The sequence below is a fragment of the Haliotis rubra genome, unplaced genomic scaffold (assembly GCF_003918875.1).
Source record: "Haliotis rubra isolate DU_JTF1 unplaced genomic scaffold, ASM391887v1 Scf2273, whole genome shotgun sequence".
NCBI classification, from domain to species: Eukaryota; Metazoa; Mollusca; class Gastropoda; order Lepetellida; family Haliotidae; genus Haliotis; species Haliotis rubra.
The window spans coordinates 3,958-20,398 of NW_025766307.1; the positions used below are offsets into that span (position 1 = coordinate 3,958).

A 16,441-nucleotide genomic window follows, 5' to 3' on the forward strand; every position below is an offset into this window, starting at 1 on the left:
AAAGAGCCACCACTGAGGGTCACGTTCCTATGACAACACTTCAAAAAAGTATATCGCCATATACCGGACACCGTTATTTCCAGAGCAGAGAACAAAAGTCTTGCTGTGCTTTTAGGAAGAGGTGTTATTGAGCCGGCGACTGATCTTGTGACTACTGACACGAAGGTTATTCTCTGGTATAGTCCGACGAGATATCACCCAGTAATGTCGAGACTGCATCCTTTACGTGGATGTCCGGAGTCCAGATGTCGAGTTACGACAAACAGAGCCTTTTATAACCAGAGTGACGCTCTTATATTTACAGCACAGCTCTTGGATAAAATCCCTCCAGAGAAACTTAAAAATCAAGTGTGGGTGTTACACAATCACGAACCTCCACAATGGTCGAAGGAGACGATGCATTTTCACAACGAACACTGGAGCTCAAAGTTCAACTGGACGATGGACTACAGGGCCGACGCCGACATCAGGACGCCATACGCCATCTTCCAAATGAAAAACGAAACATTTCTCAAACGGGAACGGCGACCATCAAGAAACTACTCACAGATCTGGTCACGGAAGGAAGGAGCTGTTGTATGGGTGGTCAGCAACTGCCGGACCATGAGTAGAAGAATGAAATACGTTCGGGAAATGAGTAAATACATCCAAATTGATATATACGGACACTGTGGTAATAAACAATGTTCAAGGTCGAAGGATGAGTCGTGTCTGAATATTCTCTCTAAAAAATATAAATTCTACCTCGCCTTTGAAAATGCGTTTTGCAAAGACTACATAACAGAGAAGTTTTTCCGTTATTTTAACTCTGACATGATCATTGTGACCAGAGGTGGGGGCAACTACAGTGGCGTTGCTCCACCAGAAACCTTCATCAATGCAGCTGACTTTGTGTCGCCACAACGCCTTGCCCAGTATTTGAACGAGCTGGCTGACAATGAAAGAGACTATGTCGACATTCTACGCCGAAAGGACCAGTATCAGCCCATTGCAGAAGAATATCCTATAGTCAGAAATGGAAACATTGTATACATGACCTACCACTACGATGCAGTGCCTATGTGTGACATGTGTGAAAGACTGTGGCATGTTGAGAAGTACAAGACAGTCTACACGGACATAGGGAAGTGGTTCGATAAAGGGCTTTGTTTTCCCCCTAAGGATTTATCTTCATAAATAACGCAGTCGCAAGGAGTAAGGTTGTTATGGTGTGTCAGGAAACAAATATGCAAATGTGTGCGTGTGGGTCCTTTTTGCAGGGCAGGGTGTGCTTACCCTTTTCTCAAACGCCTGAAGTCATCACTTATGTACAGTGATCTATCCTATTCACAGATAAGAACGCGAGTTTTTATGGATGTCAACTTCTTTATTATGAGGAACAACACGTTTCGGAGTATATCCTTACTCCTTCATCAGGCGAATAAGGATATTCTTCGAAACGTTGGGTTCCTCATAATAAAGAAGTTGAAATCGATAAAAAACTCGCTTCCTTATGTGTATCACCTCTAAATGCCATTCAAAGATGCTTTGTCTATACCTCAGTGGAATTGATTTGGCGATAATTTCTAGTGTTGACATTGTTATCCTCTGCGTCTAAATGCATTATCATCGTTATTCTCGTTGAAGACTGGGGTTACTTGGGCCTTACTTTGATGCAAATCCAGTGTGTATCTGTGTTAGGAGCGAGTCACCAGGGACCTAAACGATAACCTTTCCATTTTCATGGAAAATCCAACCTTGAAGATCCGGGTTAGAATTGGTCTTCAGCAACCCATAAGAGGCGACTAACGGGATCGGGTGGTGAGACTCGCTGACTTGGTTGACACATGTCATCGTATCCCAAGTGCGTATATCGATGCTCATGATGTTGATGACTGGATTGCCTGGTCCAAACTCGATTATTTACAGTTTATTTACATATAGCTGGACTATTGCTGACTGACGCTTTAAACAACAATCAATCATGGAAAATCTCCTCGTATAGATACGGAATGGGTTTTATCACATGTACCACTAGTATCACATGGCGGCAGTCACTGGATTGTCTTGTTCAGAATTGATTATTGATTGCTCCCTGCCACAAAGCTGCAGGATTGCTGAGTGAGACGTTATACAACAAATAAACAAACTTAATGCAAAGCATAGAATAACGTATGTTGAATATGACACACCATTTTTACCCACTACTATATTTTTACCGTTTTGTCCACTGGTAGACTACCGGACCGAGTGTACCACCAGTTTGTCAAAAGATGGAATTTCCAGCAGCTGTACCCTTCATCACTACCACGCACTGTACACGACATATCAATGTTAACATTTCCAGAAGTTGGAGAGTCAGATAAGGACAACCTTCATGGTTGAACTACGTCTTCTTTTTCAAATGATGCGAGGTTCGATACAGATTCTTACTTGCTTGACAACGATACCAGAATCTGTATCGAAACGTCGCATCACCTGAATAAAGAAGTAGTCCATCCATAAAGTTTGTCCTTTTCAAATATCCTTGTCTACTTTTTATAGAAATAATTGAAATCCAAACCAAGCAAAGACATCGATAGTGTAATTAAGTAAGTTTCTGTTTACTTGGTACCATAATAACAGGTATAAAATGGAGGACGTGATATCCGAATGTATAGTCTAGTTTAAAAACGACTTGACCTACATCTATGCAACTCTTGATAAGACGATTGGAATGGGATATTTGTCTTCAGGTAAATATTTCGAATTTTCAAAGGTTCGACACAGCCACAAATTGCGACTAAATTATGAATACGCAGTGGCCAAGCTTCGAGACAACCGGAAGTTGGCTGTATATATGACGTAAGTTCTTTTCATCATCTTCATCTTTTCCTTAAACGCTAACAGTGTCACCCCAACATTCAAACTGAATTTAGGAATATGTCCCTTGATTCATTCAGTTTACTTGAAAATTAGAGCAGGAAGTTGGCCGCCATTTTTTGAGGTTCCCGCTGTGCTCTTTTCAGAATCTGAGAAGGTGAAGGTCACTTTATCAACTGTAACTGACAACTTTCCCCCGGAGCCCCAGAAACTGTAAGCCCCATTCATGTCCAAGCAGAGGGTGTAGACAGACCCTGGCAACAGCGGCACAGATGCTGGAAACAGAATGTCAGTAATCTGCCCACGACCTTGAAGCTTCCGCTTCGCCTTCTGTAATGGCTCTGCTACCACCTTGTTCTTCTGGTCATACAGCCTGACGCTGAGAGTGTAGATCTTATCATTATACGGGCCATACAGCTGACACCCAAGCAGATCTATGTTCTTACTAACAGTGAAGGAGATAGCATGTGTTCCAGGAGGGATCTGGATGTAGTCATCGTACTGGTCCAGTCTGTGCACGTATCTGCAGCTGTTACTCTCCTCAACTGTCTTCCTCTGCTCTTCTTTGAAAGGAAAAATGTCAGTGTTTGAAGTAACAGTTTTTTCAACCATACGAATTCTCTCAGTGTCTGTTAGGATCCCAGAAGGACCTACAACGTTCACAAGATACTCCAGGGGCATATTGGTAAACCGGATCTCATACCTCATATCTCCCAGGAGTTTCCGCCTGTTCTCAGGAGAGTCAACTACTCCTTCTTTCTTGCATCTTGCTTTTGTCCATGACAGAACTGCCTCGAATATGTCTCCTTCCTGTAACTTGAGCGTCTCTGACTTTAGGAAATTCCCCAGGCACTGAGAGCAAAGATCCACAAATCCTGGAGACTTGGTGACTCTCTTCCCTCCTTCTGTCAGGAGCTTCAGTGCCTTCTGTTCCTGGTCCAGTTCTCCATATACATGACACTGCTCCAGGATATCACAGGCAGTGTCTTCTGACAGGGACGTCTCCAGGAATGTCTGACACAGGCTGAACAATTCATCCGAGTAATATTTTCGAGACATGTACAGTAATCCAATGACATTCTTACTGGTGATATGAGCCACGTCTGTGTATAGATATCTACAAAGGCAATTGGAAAAACTTCATTATGGCATTCAAAAATAGCATTTTACGTACATTATGACATATAATGTTGATAACGATAATGAATTTATATAGCCTGTTTCCAAAAAGTATTTGCTGAACGGCGCTGAAGAAGAAAGTCAGAAAGACTATGAGGGGGATATTGAGAACAGATGGGTTTATAGGTCTTTTTTGAGTCTTTACACTTGATTTTTCTGATTGTGATTGGGAGGCTGTTCCAAAGCAGTGGGGCTGCAGCTGATAATGCTCTGTCACCCATGGTGGTCTTCGTGGTTGGCATATCAAACTTTCATAGGAAAGTAATATACAATAAATACTAAGATTTCAAACTAATAATAAATCATTTATCATTGTCGTCTTTCAAAGATGAACCTTATCGTGTGTCTTTATATTAAGCCACAAGACTTTTGAGCGATCAATTTTGCAAACTGTCCAGACATAAGACCGAATGGGTTTGGGGAAATGCATACCTCAGGAACTCTCTGGAAAATATTTGGCGCGATATCAGGGATGGTTATCTCCCCCTTCTCTGCTCGGGAGCCACAGAACATCGCATGAAAAACACAGCATCGACTGACAAGAACGTAGCGGTGAGCTCCTACCACCTGTCTCTCTGACCCCACGAGGAAGGTGACGTCACTGAAATCGCCAGTGTTGAGCATGCGTAGATTGCACTCTGTGATAGTCTTGCCCGACTGCCAGTTGTCCACCAACAACGACTTCTTTCTCTCGTTCGACATATTCCAAACTGGAAGTAAAACAGTGTCAGTTGAACAGGTACACAACAACCTTGTTTGTTTGAAGGGTTTGGGGTCGTTTTCCTGTTTTATTTTGTTGTTTTTATTGCAGTACAAACAATACATAATTTATAAAAACACTTCCACTAATCATAAAACCTCCGATTGCACGATTCCAGCTATATCATGAACTATGTTTATGAATCCCTGTATGATGATAATAATAGAAAGGTATCTTCGAAAAAATGAGGATATCCTAACGCACAGATGACACTGACACAAACACACGCACTGGCAAGTCAATTCTTCACCTGAGAAAAGCCATCTACGTTATGCTTTGTTAGTTCGGAACGTAATAAACATGAAACTGTCTACTGTGTCATATATTCCAAGTTTGTCCAGGTCATTTGGCATCGTTATGTACTGTGGTACCTAGGGCTGGGACGGGTCCAAATGTTCTACCCGGGTACCCCGCCCCCTATTACCCTATCCTACCCGGATTCCCATTATATTTATCCTTGACATCAAATTTGCGAGAAATGACAATATATTCCTCAGCTCGGAGGCTAAAATTTCGAGATTTTCAATATCTTAACCATGTATACACATTATAGTCAAAAGAAGTGAAATTATGTCTAAATCGTCAATGACAATACAACCTTTAATCATGAAAGAATAACAAACAATATTGTTTAATCTACTAGTCCGAGATCATAACGGGTCCGGGTATTGAGATGGGTACCCGGGTCCAACTCATTACCCACCCGTCCCAGCCCTACCTACCAGCCATAACATCCCTCCAACCAACGATACCAGTGTGGCAGGTAGGCGATCACAACTCATCCAGGTAAACACTAACAGTTCGAACCACTCGCATTTAGCAAACTTAAACTCCACTGTATCTGCCTTCATACAGGTTCTACTACACTAAATAAAAATCAGTGGCTCTCTGAACGAGCATGAGAGAGTAAACTTCAGTTCTGATGGAGGCATGTGACAGCTGGGATTGCATGATATTGTGTAAGATAATTAAAAAATTAATGTACATCCATGCAGCAATTAAAACTGACCACATTTTTAATAACTGGTGCTGCCGTTTTTAACACGATGACTTATGCTGAATGTGTGTAAAGATATTTTCAAGTAGATGACATTTGGTGCGGAACTGGGGTTGATGTGTTCCGCTTCCTGTGCTCCGACAATAGACAGGATAAGTTAGCCGGAATTTGTGTTTTTATTGTAGTTTAAAGCCAGACTGTACCCATGTGTACATGGAATAGCTGTTGACAACCTGGATGATTTTACAACAGCCAAAAAAATGTTACTATAGCAGTCTATGGAAAACATTAAACCTGTAGAGATGATTCAGAACAGCCGACGAGCGCCTCTACCGCCTGTGACGAGCTATCAAAGAGTTACTTCCCCTTAGATCAACATACACAGGAATTTGGTCTGGCTGGTACCGTGGCTTAGTCGAGTTCAGGTTGTTTCCATGTGCGAAACATATTGTCCAGGTGTTATGGAGATTAGAGAAACACAGCATGACTCGAGCTGTATGAACTGAGATCATTAATAATTATAAACAGTTTCACTATCGTTTTATGTTTCTGAAATGCAGACAAAAAATGGTAGTCCAGCGGAGAGGAGAACATGCGGAGAGGACGGTCTGGCTGTCGATGCACGATCAAAATGCGTTAACAGGTGGTACTTTGTTCTTACCGTGCCTGGCGTTCGGCATTAAGGGGATTATGGGAGTCAGAGCACTGGATCCGAGTCCATGTTAAACTGGATCATGCTTATTGAGTTGTAAAACAGTTTTCCGAAACTTGATATTTGCCTAGGGCCGGGAGCACGTGATGCTTCGCCTTTAGTAGTAGCATGTGCATATCTAAAATCAATGTATGGAACGGCCGAAGGGTCAGAATAGTCATACAAACAAACCTATTCACGAGAGTGAGTGAGTTTTACTTTACGCCGCTTTAGCAATATACCAGCAATGTCACGGCGGGGACCCCAGAAATGGGCTTCACGCATTGTTCCCATGTGGGGAATCGAACCCGGGTCTTCGGCGTGACGAGCGAACGCTTTAACCACTAGGCTACCCCACCGTCCCCTAATTGCATGATAATTATGAATATAAATGGCTATGTGGGGTTAAAAATCATAGGTTTGCAGTTACACCTATTTCTATGTGTATATATTGCCAATAAAAAATAGAAAGTGCTGAAAATGTAAATTTGTTGTGCTATTTATTGTTAGAGAATCAAACAGAATAACTGTAATGTAAAACAGGATTATGTACACTGAGTTTTCAGCAGTCACAAGACAGTTGACGTTACATAAAAGGTTGATTTACATCCACGTTCTTTCTACAGCATACAGTCATTTCGAGCGAATCACCAGGGGACCTCAACGGTAACGTTTCCATTTTTTATGATAAATCCAACTGTTACGACCCGGGTAATAATTGATCATCAGCAACCCATAAAAGGCGAATAACGGGATCAGGGTGGTCAGGCTTGTTGACTTGGTTGACATATGTCATCGTATCCCAATTGCGTAGATCGATGCCCATGATATTGATTACTGGATTGTCTGGTCCAGACCCAATTATTTGCAGACCACCGCCATATAGCTGGAATATTGCTGAGATAGTGCAGCGTTAAACAACAATCAGTCATGGAAAATCTCCTCCTCAGCAGGAATTTCGTATAGATGAATGGGTTTTACCACTCCTGTCACATGACGTCAGTCACTGGATTATCTGGTTCAGTGTCATGGCTGCAGTGTCGCTGAGTGAGACGTCATACAACAAATAAACAAACTTATGCAAAGCATAGAACAACGTATCTTCAGTTTGGGCACAACATTTATACCCACTGCTATATTTTACCGTTTTGCCCATTGATAGACTTCCGGCCCGAGTGTACCACCAGTTTGTCAAAAGATGGAATTAGCAGCAGCTGTACCCTGATTCACTACAACGCGTTGTACACGAAATATCAATGTTAACATTTCCCGATGTTGAGAGCCAGATATGGACAAATGGTATGGTTGAACTACTACTGTAGTCAGATGATGCGACGTTTCGGTACAGATTCTTACCGAGGGAGGGGTGCAAAGAGAGGAACATCCAGGTGTGCAAATGGCATGGAGACGGCACAGCACAGGTTAATGAATCAATGACTGTCGGCAGTTGTGCACGTGCTCCGCGTAGACCAAGCCGTTCCTCCCTTTACAGTCCTCCCTCGTAACAAATAGTGAACTGCGTCAAAATTTTAATGATAGTTTGTTAAACAACTTTTTATTTTAGGTCATAAATTCTGCAAAAAATCACAGAGTTGGTCTGATGTTATGATTATGATGAGTGTTTCATTGAGTATTCTGTGTTTAGTTGTTTTCGAGTTTTGAGCCAAACGGACTATACTTGACAAGGATACCAGAATCTGTATCGAAACGTCGCATCGCCTGAATAAAAAGTAGTTCATCCATGAAGTTTTTTCCTTATCAAATATCCATCTCTACTTTTTATAGAAATAAGTATATAATTGAAATCCAAACCAAGCCAAGACATCGATAGTGTAATTAAGTAAATTTCTGTTTACTAATAACAGTTATAAAATGGAGGATGTGATATCCGAATTTATTACCCGTGGTCAACGTATGGGTAGTTGCATACTAATCTCGTACGTCACACGAGTGTCGTATCGCGTTGACCTGTGTCGTAACGACTTGACCTGAGATTCTAACGATTTTGATTGGATAACCGATGACCTCTCAATTAGGTCACGTTTTTCATTCTTAACAAACACGTGAATTCATTCACTCTACAACTTGAATGCATTGTGGAATAAACATTGCGAACGTTGCCGTGTCGCTGTTTAATTATGAGTCGAACTGAGACATTATATCCGTGGAAAAACATAAACGCAATGTTTCCGTCAGTGATGTTAGCCGAGTGAAGCAACTGCAAACCAAGAAACGGGGTGCTACGGAGTAGTTTACTGTAGGAGGCTATACGAGGCGATGACAACTGACATGCATCGTGACGTCGGTTACCAAGGCAGTGACGTCATGCAATATTGTACTACAGTACAAACTCTTCCGCGACCTCTTTATGAAACCGGTTTCCGGTTTGAAACCATAAAAATAACCAAAAATACGCTATTTTGTCAATTTAATGCATGTAAGACGTGGATAATAAATGCCAAAATACCACACTCCGTCTCATTACATACGAATTATACGAAACTTGACAAGGATACCAGAATCTGTATCGAAACGTCGCATCGCCTGAATAAAAAGTAGTTCATCCATGAAGTTTTTCCTTATCAAATATCCATGTCTACTTTTTATAGAAATAAGTATATAATTGAAATCCAAACCAAGCCAAGACATCGATAGTGTAATTAAGTAAATTTCTGTTTACTAATAACAGTTATAAAATGGAGGATGTGATATCCGAATTTATTACCACGTGGTCAACGTATGGGTAGTTGCATACTAATCTCGTACGTCACACGAGAGTGTCGTATCGCGTTGACCTGTATGTGTCGTAACGACTTTGACCTTGAGATTCTAACGATTTGATTGGATAACCGATGACCTCTCAATTAGGTCACGTTTTTCATTCTTAACAAACACGTGAATTCATTCACTCTACAACTTGAATGCATTGTGGAATGTAAACATTGCGAACGTTGCCGTGTCGCTGTTTAATTATGAGTCGAACTGAGACATTATATCCGTCGAAAACATAAACGCAATGTTTCCGTCAGTGATGTTAGCCGAGTGAAGCAACTGCAAACCAAGAAACGGGGTGCTACGGAGTAGTTTACTGTAGGAGGCTATACGAGGCGATGACAACTGACATGCATCGTGACGTCGGTTACCAAGGCAGTGACGTCATGCAAATATTGTACTACAGTACAAACTCTTCCGCGACCTCTTTATGAAACCGGTTTCGGTTTGAAACCATAAAAATAACCAAAAATACGCTATTTTGTCAATTTAATGCATGTAAGACGTGGATAATAAATGAAATACCACGTATTCCGTCTCATTACATACGAATTATACGAAACTCGTGATCTTCATATGGTATCTGTGCTCGCTTTCGCTCGGTCAGATACCATAGGAAGGACACTCGTTTCGTATAATTCGTTTGTAATGAGACCTCGTGTAATATTCTCTATATATAGTCTAGTTTGAAATCGAAGACTTGACATCTATGCAACTCATGACAAGACAATTGAAATGGAATGGGATATTTTTCTTCAGGTAAATATTTCGAATTTTCAAAGGTTCGACACAGCCACAAATTGCGACTAAATTATGAATACGCAGTGGCCATTATGTTATTCCCTGACATTAAATTTGCAAGAACTGGCAATATATTCCTCAGCTCGGAGGCTAAAATTTCGAGTTTTTCAATATCTTAACCATTGATACATATTATATTCAAAAAGAAGTGAAATTATGTCTAAATCTTCAAAGACAATACAACCTTTAATCATAAAATAATAACATACAATATTGTTTTAATCTACTAGTCACATGATCAAAACGGGTCCGGGTATTGAGATGGGTACCCGGGTCCAACTCATTACCAACCCGTCCCAGCCCTACCTACCAGATAGAACATCCCTCCAACCAACGATACCAGTGTGACAGGTAGACGATCACAAATCATCCAGGTAAACACTAACAGTTCGAACCACTCGCATTTAGCAAACTTAAACTCCACTGTATCTGCCTTCATACAGGTTCTACTACACTAAATAAAACTCAGTGGCTCTCTGAACGAGCATGAGCGAGTACACTTCAGTTCTGATGGAGGCATGTGACAGCTGTGATTGCATTATATTGTGTAAGATAATTAAAGTTTTTAATGTACATCCATCCAGCAATTAAAACTGACCACATTTTTAATAACTGGTGCTGCCGTGTTTAACACGATGACTTATGCTGAATGTGTGTAAAGATATTTTCAAGTAGATGACATTTGGTGCGGAACTTGGGTTGATGTGTTCCGCTTCCTGTCAACTCCGACAATAGACAGGATAAGTTAGCCGGAATTTGTGTTTTATTGTAGTTTAAAAAGCCAGACTGTCACCATGTGTACATGGAATAGCTGTTGGCAACCTGGATGATTTTACAACAACCAAAAAATGATACTATAGCAGTCTATGGAAAAACATTAAACCTGTAGAGAGGATTCAGAACAGCCGACGAGCGCTCTACCGCCTGTGACGAGCTATCAAAGAGTTACTTCCCTTAGATCAACATACGCAGGAATTTGGTCTGGCTGGTACAGTGGCTTGTCGAGTTCAGGTTGTTTCCATGTGCGAAACATATTGTCCAGGTGTTATGGAGATTAGGAAACACAGCATGACTCGAGCTGTATGAACTGAGATCATTAATAATTATAAACAGTTTACTATCGTTTTATGTTTCTGAAATGCAGACAAAATGGTAGTCCAGCGCAGAGAGAACATGTGAGAGGACGGGTCTGGCTGTCGATGCACGATCAAAATGCGTTAACAGGTGGTACTTGTTCTTACCGTGCCTGGCGTTCGACATTAAGGGATTAAGGGGAGTCAGAGCACTGGGTCCGAGTCCATGTTAAACTGGATCATGCTGTTTTAATAGACTGGCGGCGTTAGTCTGGACTAGTTCCTCCTCCATGTGACGAACATCGCAATGTAAGTGCTGTAATCCTGGGTACCGTTGTACAAAGCGATCTTAGCGCTACAGCGACACCCATACCTTAACACAGACTTAAGGTAGTTTTAGCGCTGAGGTTGTTTTGTACAACGGCACCCTGAAAGAGACCTCAAACGTATATATAACCAATAACGTCCCACCTTTGTCGGTTGAGGAGATCCAATGTTTGCTGCTCAACAAGTAAATCAGTTGATTTTCCAAGTTATTGAGTTGTAAAACAGTTTTCCGAAACTTGATATTTGCCTAGGGCCGGGAGCACGTGATGCTCGCCGTTAGTAGTGGCATGTGCATATCTAAAATCAATGTATGGAACGGCCGAAGGGTCAGAATAGTCATACAAACAAACCTATTCACGAGTGAGTGAGTTTACTTTTACGCCGCTTTTAGCAATATTCCAGCAATGTCATGGCGGGGACTACCCCAGAAATGGGCTTCACGCATTGTTCCCATGTGGGGAATCGAACCCGGGTCTTCGGCGTGACGAGCGAACGCTTTAACCACTAGGCTACCCACCGCCCCTAATTATGATAATTATGAATATAAATGGCTATGTGGGGTTAAAAGTCATAGGTTTGCAGTTACACCCTATTTCTATGTGTATATATTGCCAATAAAAATAGAAAGTGCTGAAAATGTAATTTTGTTGTGCTATTTATTGTTAGAGAATCAAACAGAATAACTGTAATGTAAAACAGGATTCTGTACACTGAGTTTTTCAGCAGTCATTTAGACAGTTGACGTTACATAAAAAGGTTGATTTACATCCACGTTCTTTCTACAGCATACAGTCATTTCGGAGCGAATCACCAGGGACCTAAACGGTAACGTTTCCATTTTATGGAAAATCCAACCGTTAAGACCCGGGTAATAATTGATTATCAGCAACCCATAAAGGCGAATAACGGGATCGGGTGGTCAGGCTCGCTGACTTGGTTGACATATGTCATCGTATCCCAATTGCGTAGATCGATGCCCATGATATTGATTACTGGATTGTCTGGTCCAGACCCAATTATTTGCAGACCACCGCCATATAGCTGGAATATTGCTGAGATAGTGCAGCGTTAAACAACAATCAGTCATGGAAAATCTCCTCTCAGCAGAAATTTCGGATAGATGAATGGGTTTTACCACTCCTGTCACATGACGTCAGACACTGGATTGTCTGGTTCAGTTTCATGGCTGCAGTGTCGCTGAGTGCGACGTCATACAACAAATAAAACAAACTTATGCAAAGCATAGAACAACGTATCTTCAGTTTGGGCACAACATTTATACCCACTGCTATATTTTACCGTTTTGCCCATTGATAGACTTCCGGCCCGAGTGGACCACCAGTTTGTCAAAAGATGGAATTAGCAGCAGCTGTACCCTGATTCACCACAACGCATTGTACACGAAATATCAATGTTAACATTTCCCGATGTTGGAGAGTCAGATAAGGACACATTGTATGGATGAGCTACTACTTTAGTCAGATGATGCGACGTTTCGGTACAGATTCTTACCGAGGGAGGGTGCAAAGAGAGGAACATCCAGGTGTGCAAAATGGCATGGAGACGGCACAGCACAGGTTAATGAATCAATGACTGTCGGCAGTTGTGCACGTGCTCCGCGTACACCAAGCCGTTCCTCCCTTTACAGTCCTCCCTCGTAACAAATAGTGAACTGAGTCAAAATTTTAATGATAGTTTGTTAAACAACTTTTTATTTTAGGACATAAATTCTGCAAAAAATCACAGAGTTGGTCTGATGTTATGATTATGATGAGTGTTTCATTGAGTATTCTATGTTTAGCTGTTTTCGAGTTAGATTGAAATTCATCGGTCCGATTTTGAGCCAAACGGACTATATACTTGACAAGGATGCCAGAATCTGTATCGAAACGTCGCATCGCCTGAATAAAAAGTAGTTCATCCATGAAGTTTGTCCTTATCAAATATCCACGTCTACTTTTTATAGAAATAAGTATATAATTGAAATCCAAACCAAGCCAAGACATCGATAGTGTAATTAAGTAAATTTCTGTTTACTAATAACAGTTATAAAATGGAGGATGTGATATCAGTGTTTATTACCCACGTGGTCAACGTATGGGTAGTTGCATACTAATCTCGTACGTCACACGAGTGTCGTATCGCGTTGACCTGTGTCGTAACGACTTGACCTGAGATTCTAACGATTTGATTGGATAACCGATGACCTCTCAATTAGGTCACATTCCGACGTAACTAGTTTTTCATTCATAACAAACACGTGAATTCATTCATTCTACAACTTAAATGCATTGTGGGAATGTAAACATTGCGAACGTTGCCGTGTCGCTGTTTAATTATGAGTCGAACTGAGACATTATATCCGTCGAAAAACATAAACGCAATGTTTCCACCAGTGATGTTAGCCGAATGAAGCAACTGCAAACCAAGAAACGGGGTGCTACGGAGTAGTTTACTGTAGGAGGCTGTACGAGGCGATGACAACTGACATGCATCGTGACGTCGGTTACCAAGGCAGTGACGTCATGCAAATATTGTACTACAGTACAAACTCTTCCGCAACCTCTTTATGAAACCGGTTTCGGTTTGAAACCATAAAAATAACCAAAAATACGCTATTTTGTCAATTTAATGCATGTAAGACGTGGGTAATAAATAAAATACCACACTCGGTCTCATTACATACGAATTATACGAAACTCGTGATCTTCATATGGTATCTGTGCTCGCTTTCGCTCGGTCAGATACCATAGGAAGGACACTCGTTTTTCGTATAATTCGTTTGTAATGAGACCTCGTGTAGTATTCTCTATATATAGTCTAGTTTGAAATCGAAGACTTGACATCTATGCAACTCATGACAAGACAATTGAAATGGAATGGGATATTTTTCTTCAGGAAATTATTTCGAATTTTCAAAGGTTCGACACAGCCACAAATTGCGACTAAATTATGAATACGCAGTGGCCATTATGTTATTCCCTGATATCAAATTTGCAAGAACTGGCAATATATTCCTCAGCTCGAGGCTAAAATTTCGAGTTTTCAATATCTTAACCATTGATACGTATTATATTCAAAAGAAGTGAAATTATGTCTAAATCTTCAAAGACAATACAACCTTTAATCATAAAATAATAACATACAATATTGTTTAATCTACTAGTCACATGATCAAAACGGGTCCGGGTATTGAGATGGGTACCCGGGTCCAACTCATTACCAACTCGTCCCAGCCCTACCTACCAGATAGAACATCCCTCCAACCAACGATACCCGTGTGACAGGTAGACGATCACAAATCATCCAGGTAAACACTAACAGTTCGAACCACTCGCATTTAGCAAACTTAAACTCCACTGTATTTGCCTTCATACAGGTTCTACTACACTAAATAAAATCAGTGGCTCTCTGAACGAGCATGAGAGAGTAAACTTCAGTTCTGATGGTGGCATGTGACAGCTGGGATTGCATGATATTGTGTAAGATAATTAAGCTTTTTTAATGTACATCCATCCAGCAATTAAAACTGACCACATTTTTCAATAACTGGTGCTGCCGTTTTAACACGATGACTTATGCTGAATGTGTGTAAAGATATTTTCAAGTAGATGACATTTGGTGCGGAACTGGGGTTGATGTGTTCCGCTTCCTGTGCTCGGACAATAGACAGGATAAGTTAGCCGGAGTTTGTGTTTTTATTGTAGTTTAAAAGCCAGACTGTACCCATGTGTACATGGAATAGCTGTTGACAACCTGGATGATTTTACAACAACCAAAATGTTACTATAGCAGGTCTATGGAAAAACATTAAACCTGTAGAGATGATTCAGAACAGCCGACGAGCGCTCTACCGCCTGTGACGAGCTTGCGCTATCAAAGAGTTACTTCCCTTAGATCAACATACACAGGAATTTGGTCTGGCTGGTACCGTGGCTTGTCGAGCTCAGGTTGTTTCCATGTGCGAAACATATTGTCCAGGTGTTATGGAGATTGAGAAACACAACATGACTCGAGCTGTATGAACTGAGGTCATTAATAATTATAAACAGTTTAATGTCGTTTTATGTTTCTGAAATGCAGACAAAAATGGTAGTCCAGCAGAGAGAGAACATATGAAAGGACGGGTCTGGCTGTCGATGCACGATCAAAATGCGTTAACAGGTGGTACTTGTTCTTACCGTGCCTGGCGTTCGACATTAAAGGGATTAAGGGGAGTCAGAGCACTGGGTCCGAGTCCATGTTAAACTGTATCATGCTGTTTTAACAGACTCGCGGGTATAAGTCTGGACTAGTTCCTCCTCCATGTGACGAACATCGCAATGTAAGTGCTGTAATCCTGGGTACCGTTGTACAAAGCGATCTTAGAGCTACAGCGACACCCATACCTTAACACAGACTTACGGTAGTTTTAGGGCTGAGGTTGTTTTGAACAACGGCACCCTGAAAGAGACCTTAAACGTATATATAACCAATAACGTGCCACCTTTGATCAGTTGTCGGTTGAGGAGATCCGATGTTTGCTGGTCAACAAGAAAATCAATTCATTTTCCAAGTTATCGAGCTACAACAACAGATTACTGAAACTTGATATTTGTCTAGTGACGGGAGCACGGAAGGTGATGCTCGCCTTTGGTAGTAGTATGTGCATATCTAAAATCAATTTACTGAACGGCCGAAGGGTCAGAATAGTCATACAAACAAACCTATTTATGAGTGAGTGAGTTTAGTTTTACGCCGCTTTCAGCAATATTCCAGCAATTTCACGGCGGGGACACCAGAATTGGGCTTCACGCATTGTTCCCATGTGGGGAATCGAACCCGGGCGTGACGAGCGAACGCTTTAACCACTAGGCTACCCCACCGCCCCCTAATTATGATAATTATGAATATAAATGGCTATGTGGGGTTAAAAATCATAGGTTTGCAGTTACACCCTTTTTCTATCTGTATATATTGCCAATAAAAATATAGAAAGTGCAGAAAATGTAATTTTGTTG

General features: G+C 41.2%; 2 protein-coding genes across 2 annotated transcripts; one reads left to right on the forward strand and one right to left on the reverse strand.

Moving 5' to 3' along the window:
* Window positions 1-204: 204 nt before the first annotated feature.
* LOC124277798 (glycoprotein 3-alpha-L-fucosyltransferase A-like) lies at window positions 205-1,176 on the forward strand. The gene has a single exon (XM_046713512.1). The coding sequence runs from the start codon at window positions 205-207 to the stop codon at window positions 1,174-1,176; it is 972 nt and encodes a 323-aa protein (XP_046569468.1).
* Window positions 1,177-2,548: 1,372 nt separating this feature from the next.
* Window positions 2,549-4,726, reverse strand: LOC124277796 (BTB/POZ domain-containing protein 6-like). The gene is made up of 2 exons (XM_046713511.1): window positions 4,453-4,726; window positions 2,549-3,958 (listed from the first exon to the last, which is right to left on the reverse strand). Exon 2 carries the CDS (start codon window positions 3,898-3,900, stop codon window positions 2,923-2,925), a length of 978 nt encoding a protein of 325 aa, XP_046569467.1. The 5' UTR covers window positions 3,901-3,958; window positions 4,453-4,726; the 3' UTR covers window positions 2,549-2,922.
* Between the last annotated feature and the right edge of the window lie 11,715 nt (window positions 4,727-16,441).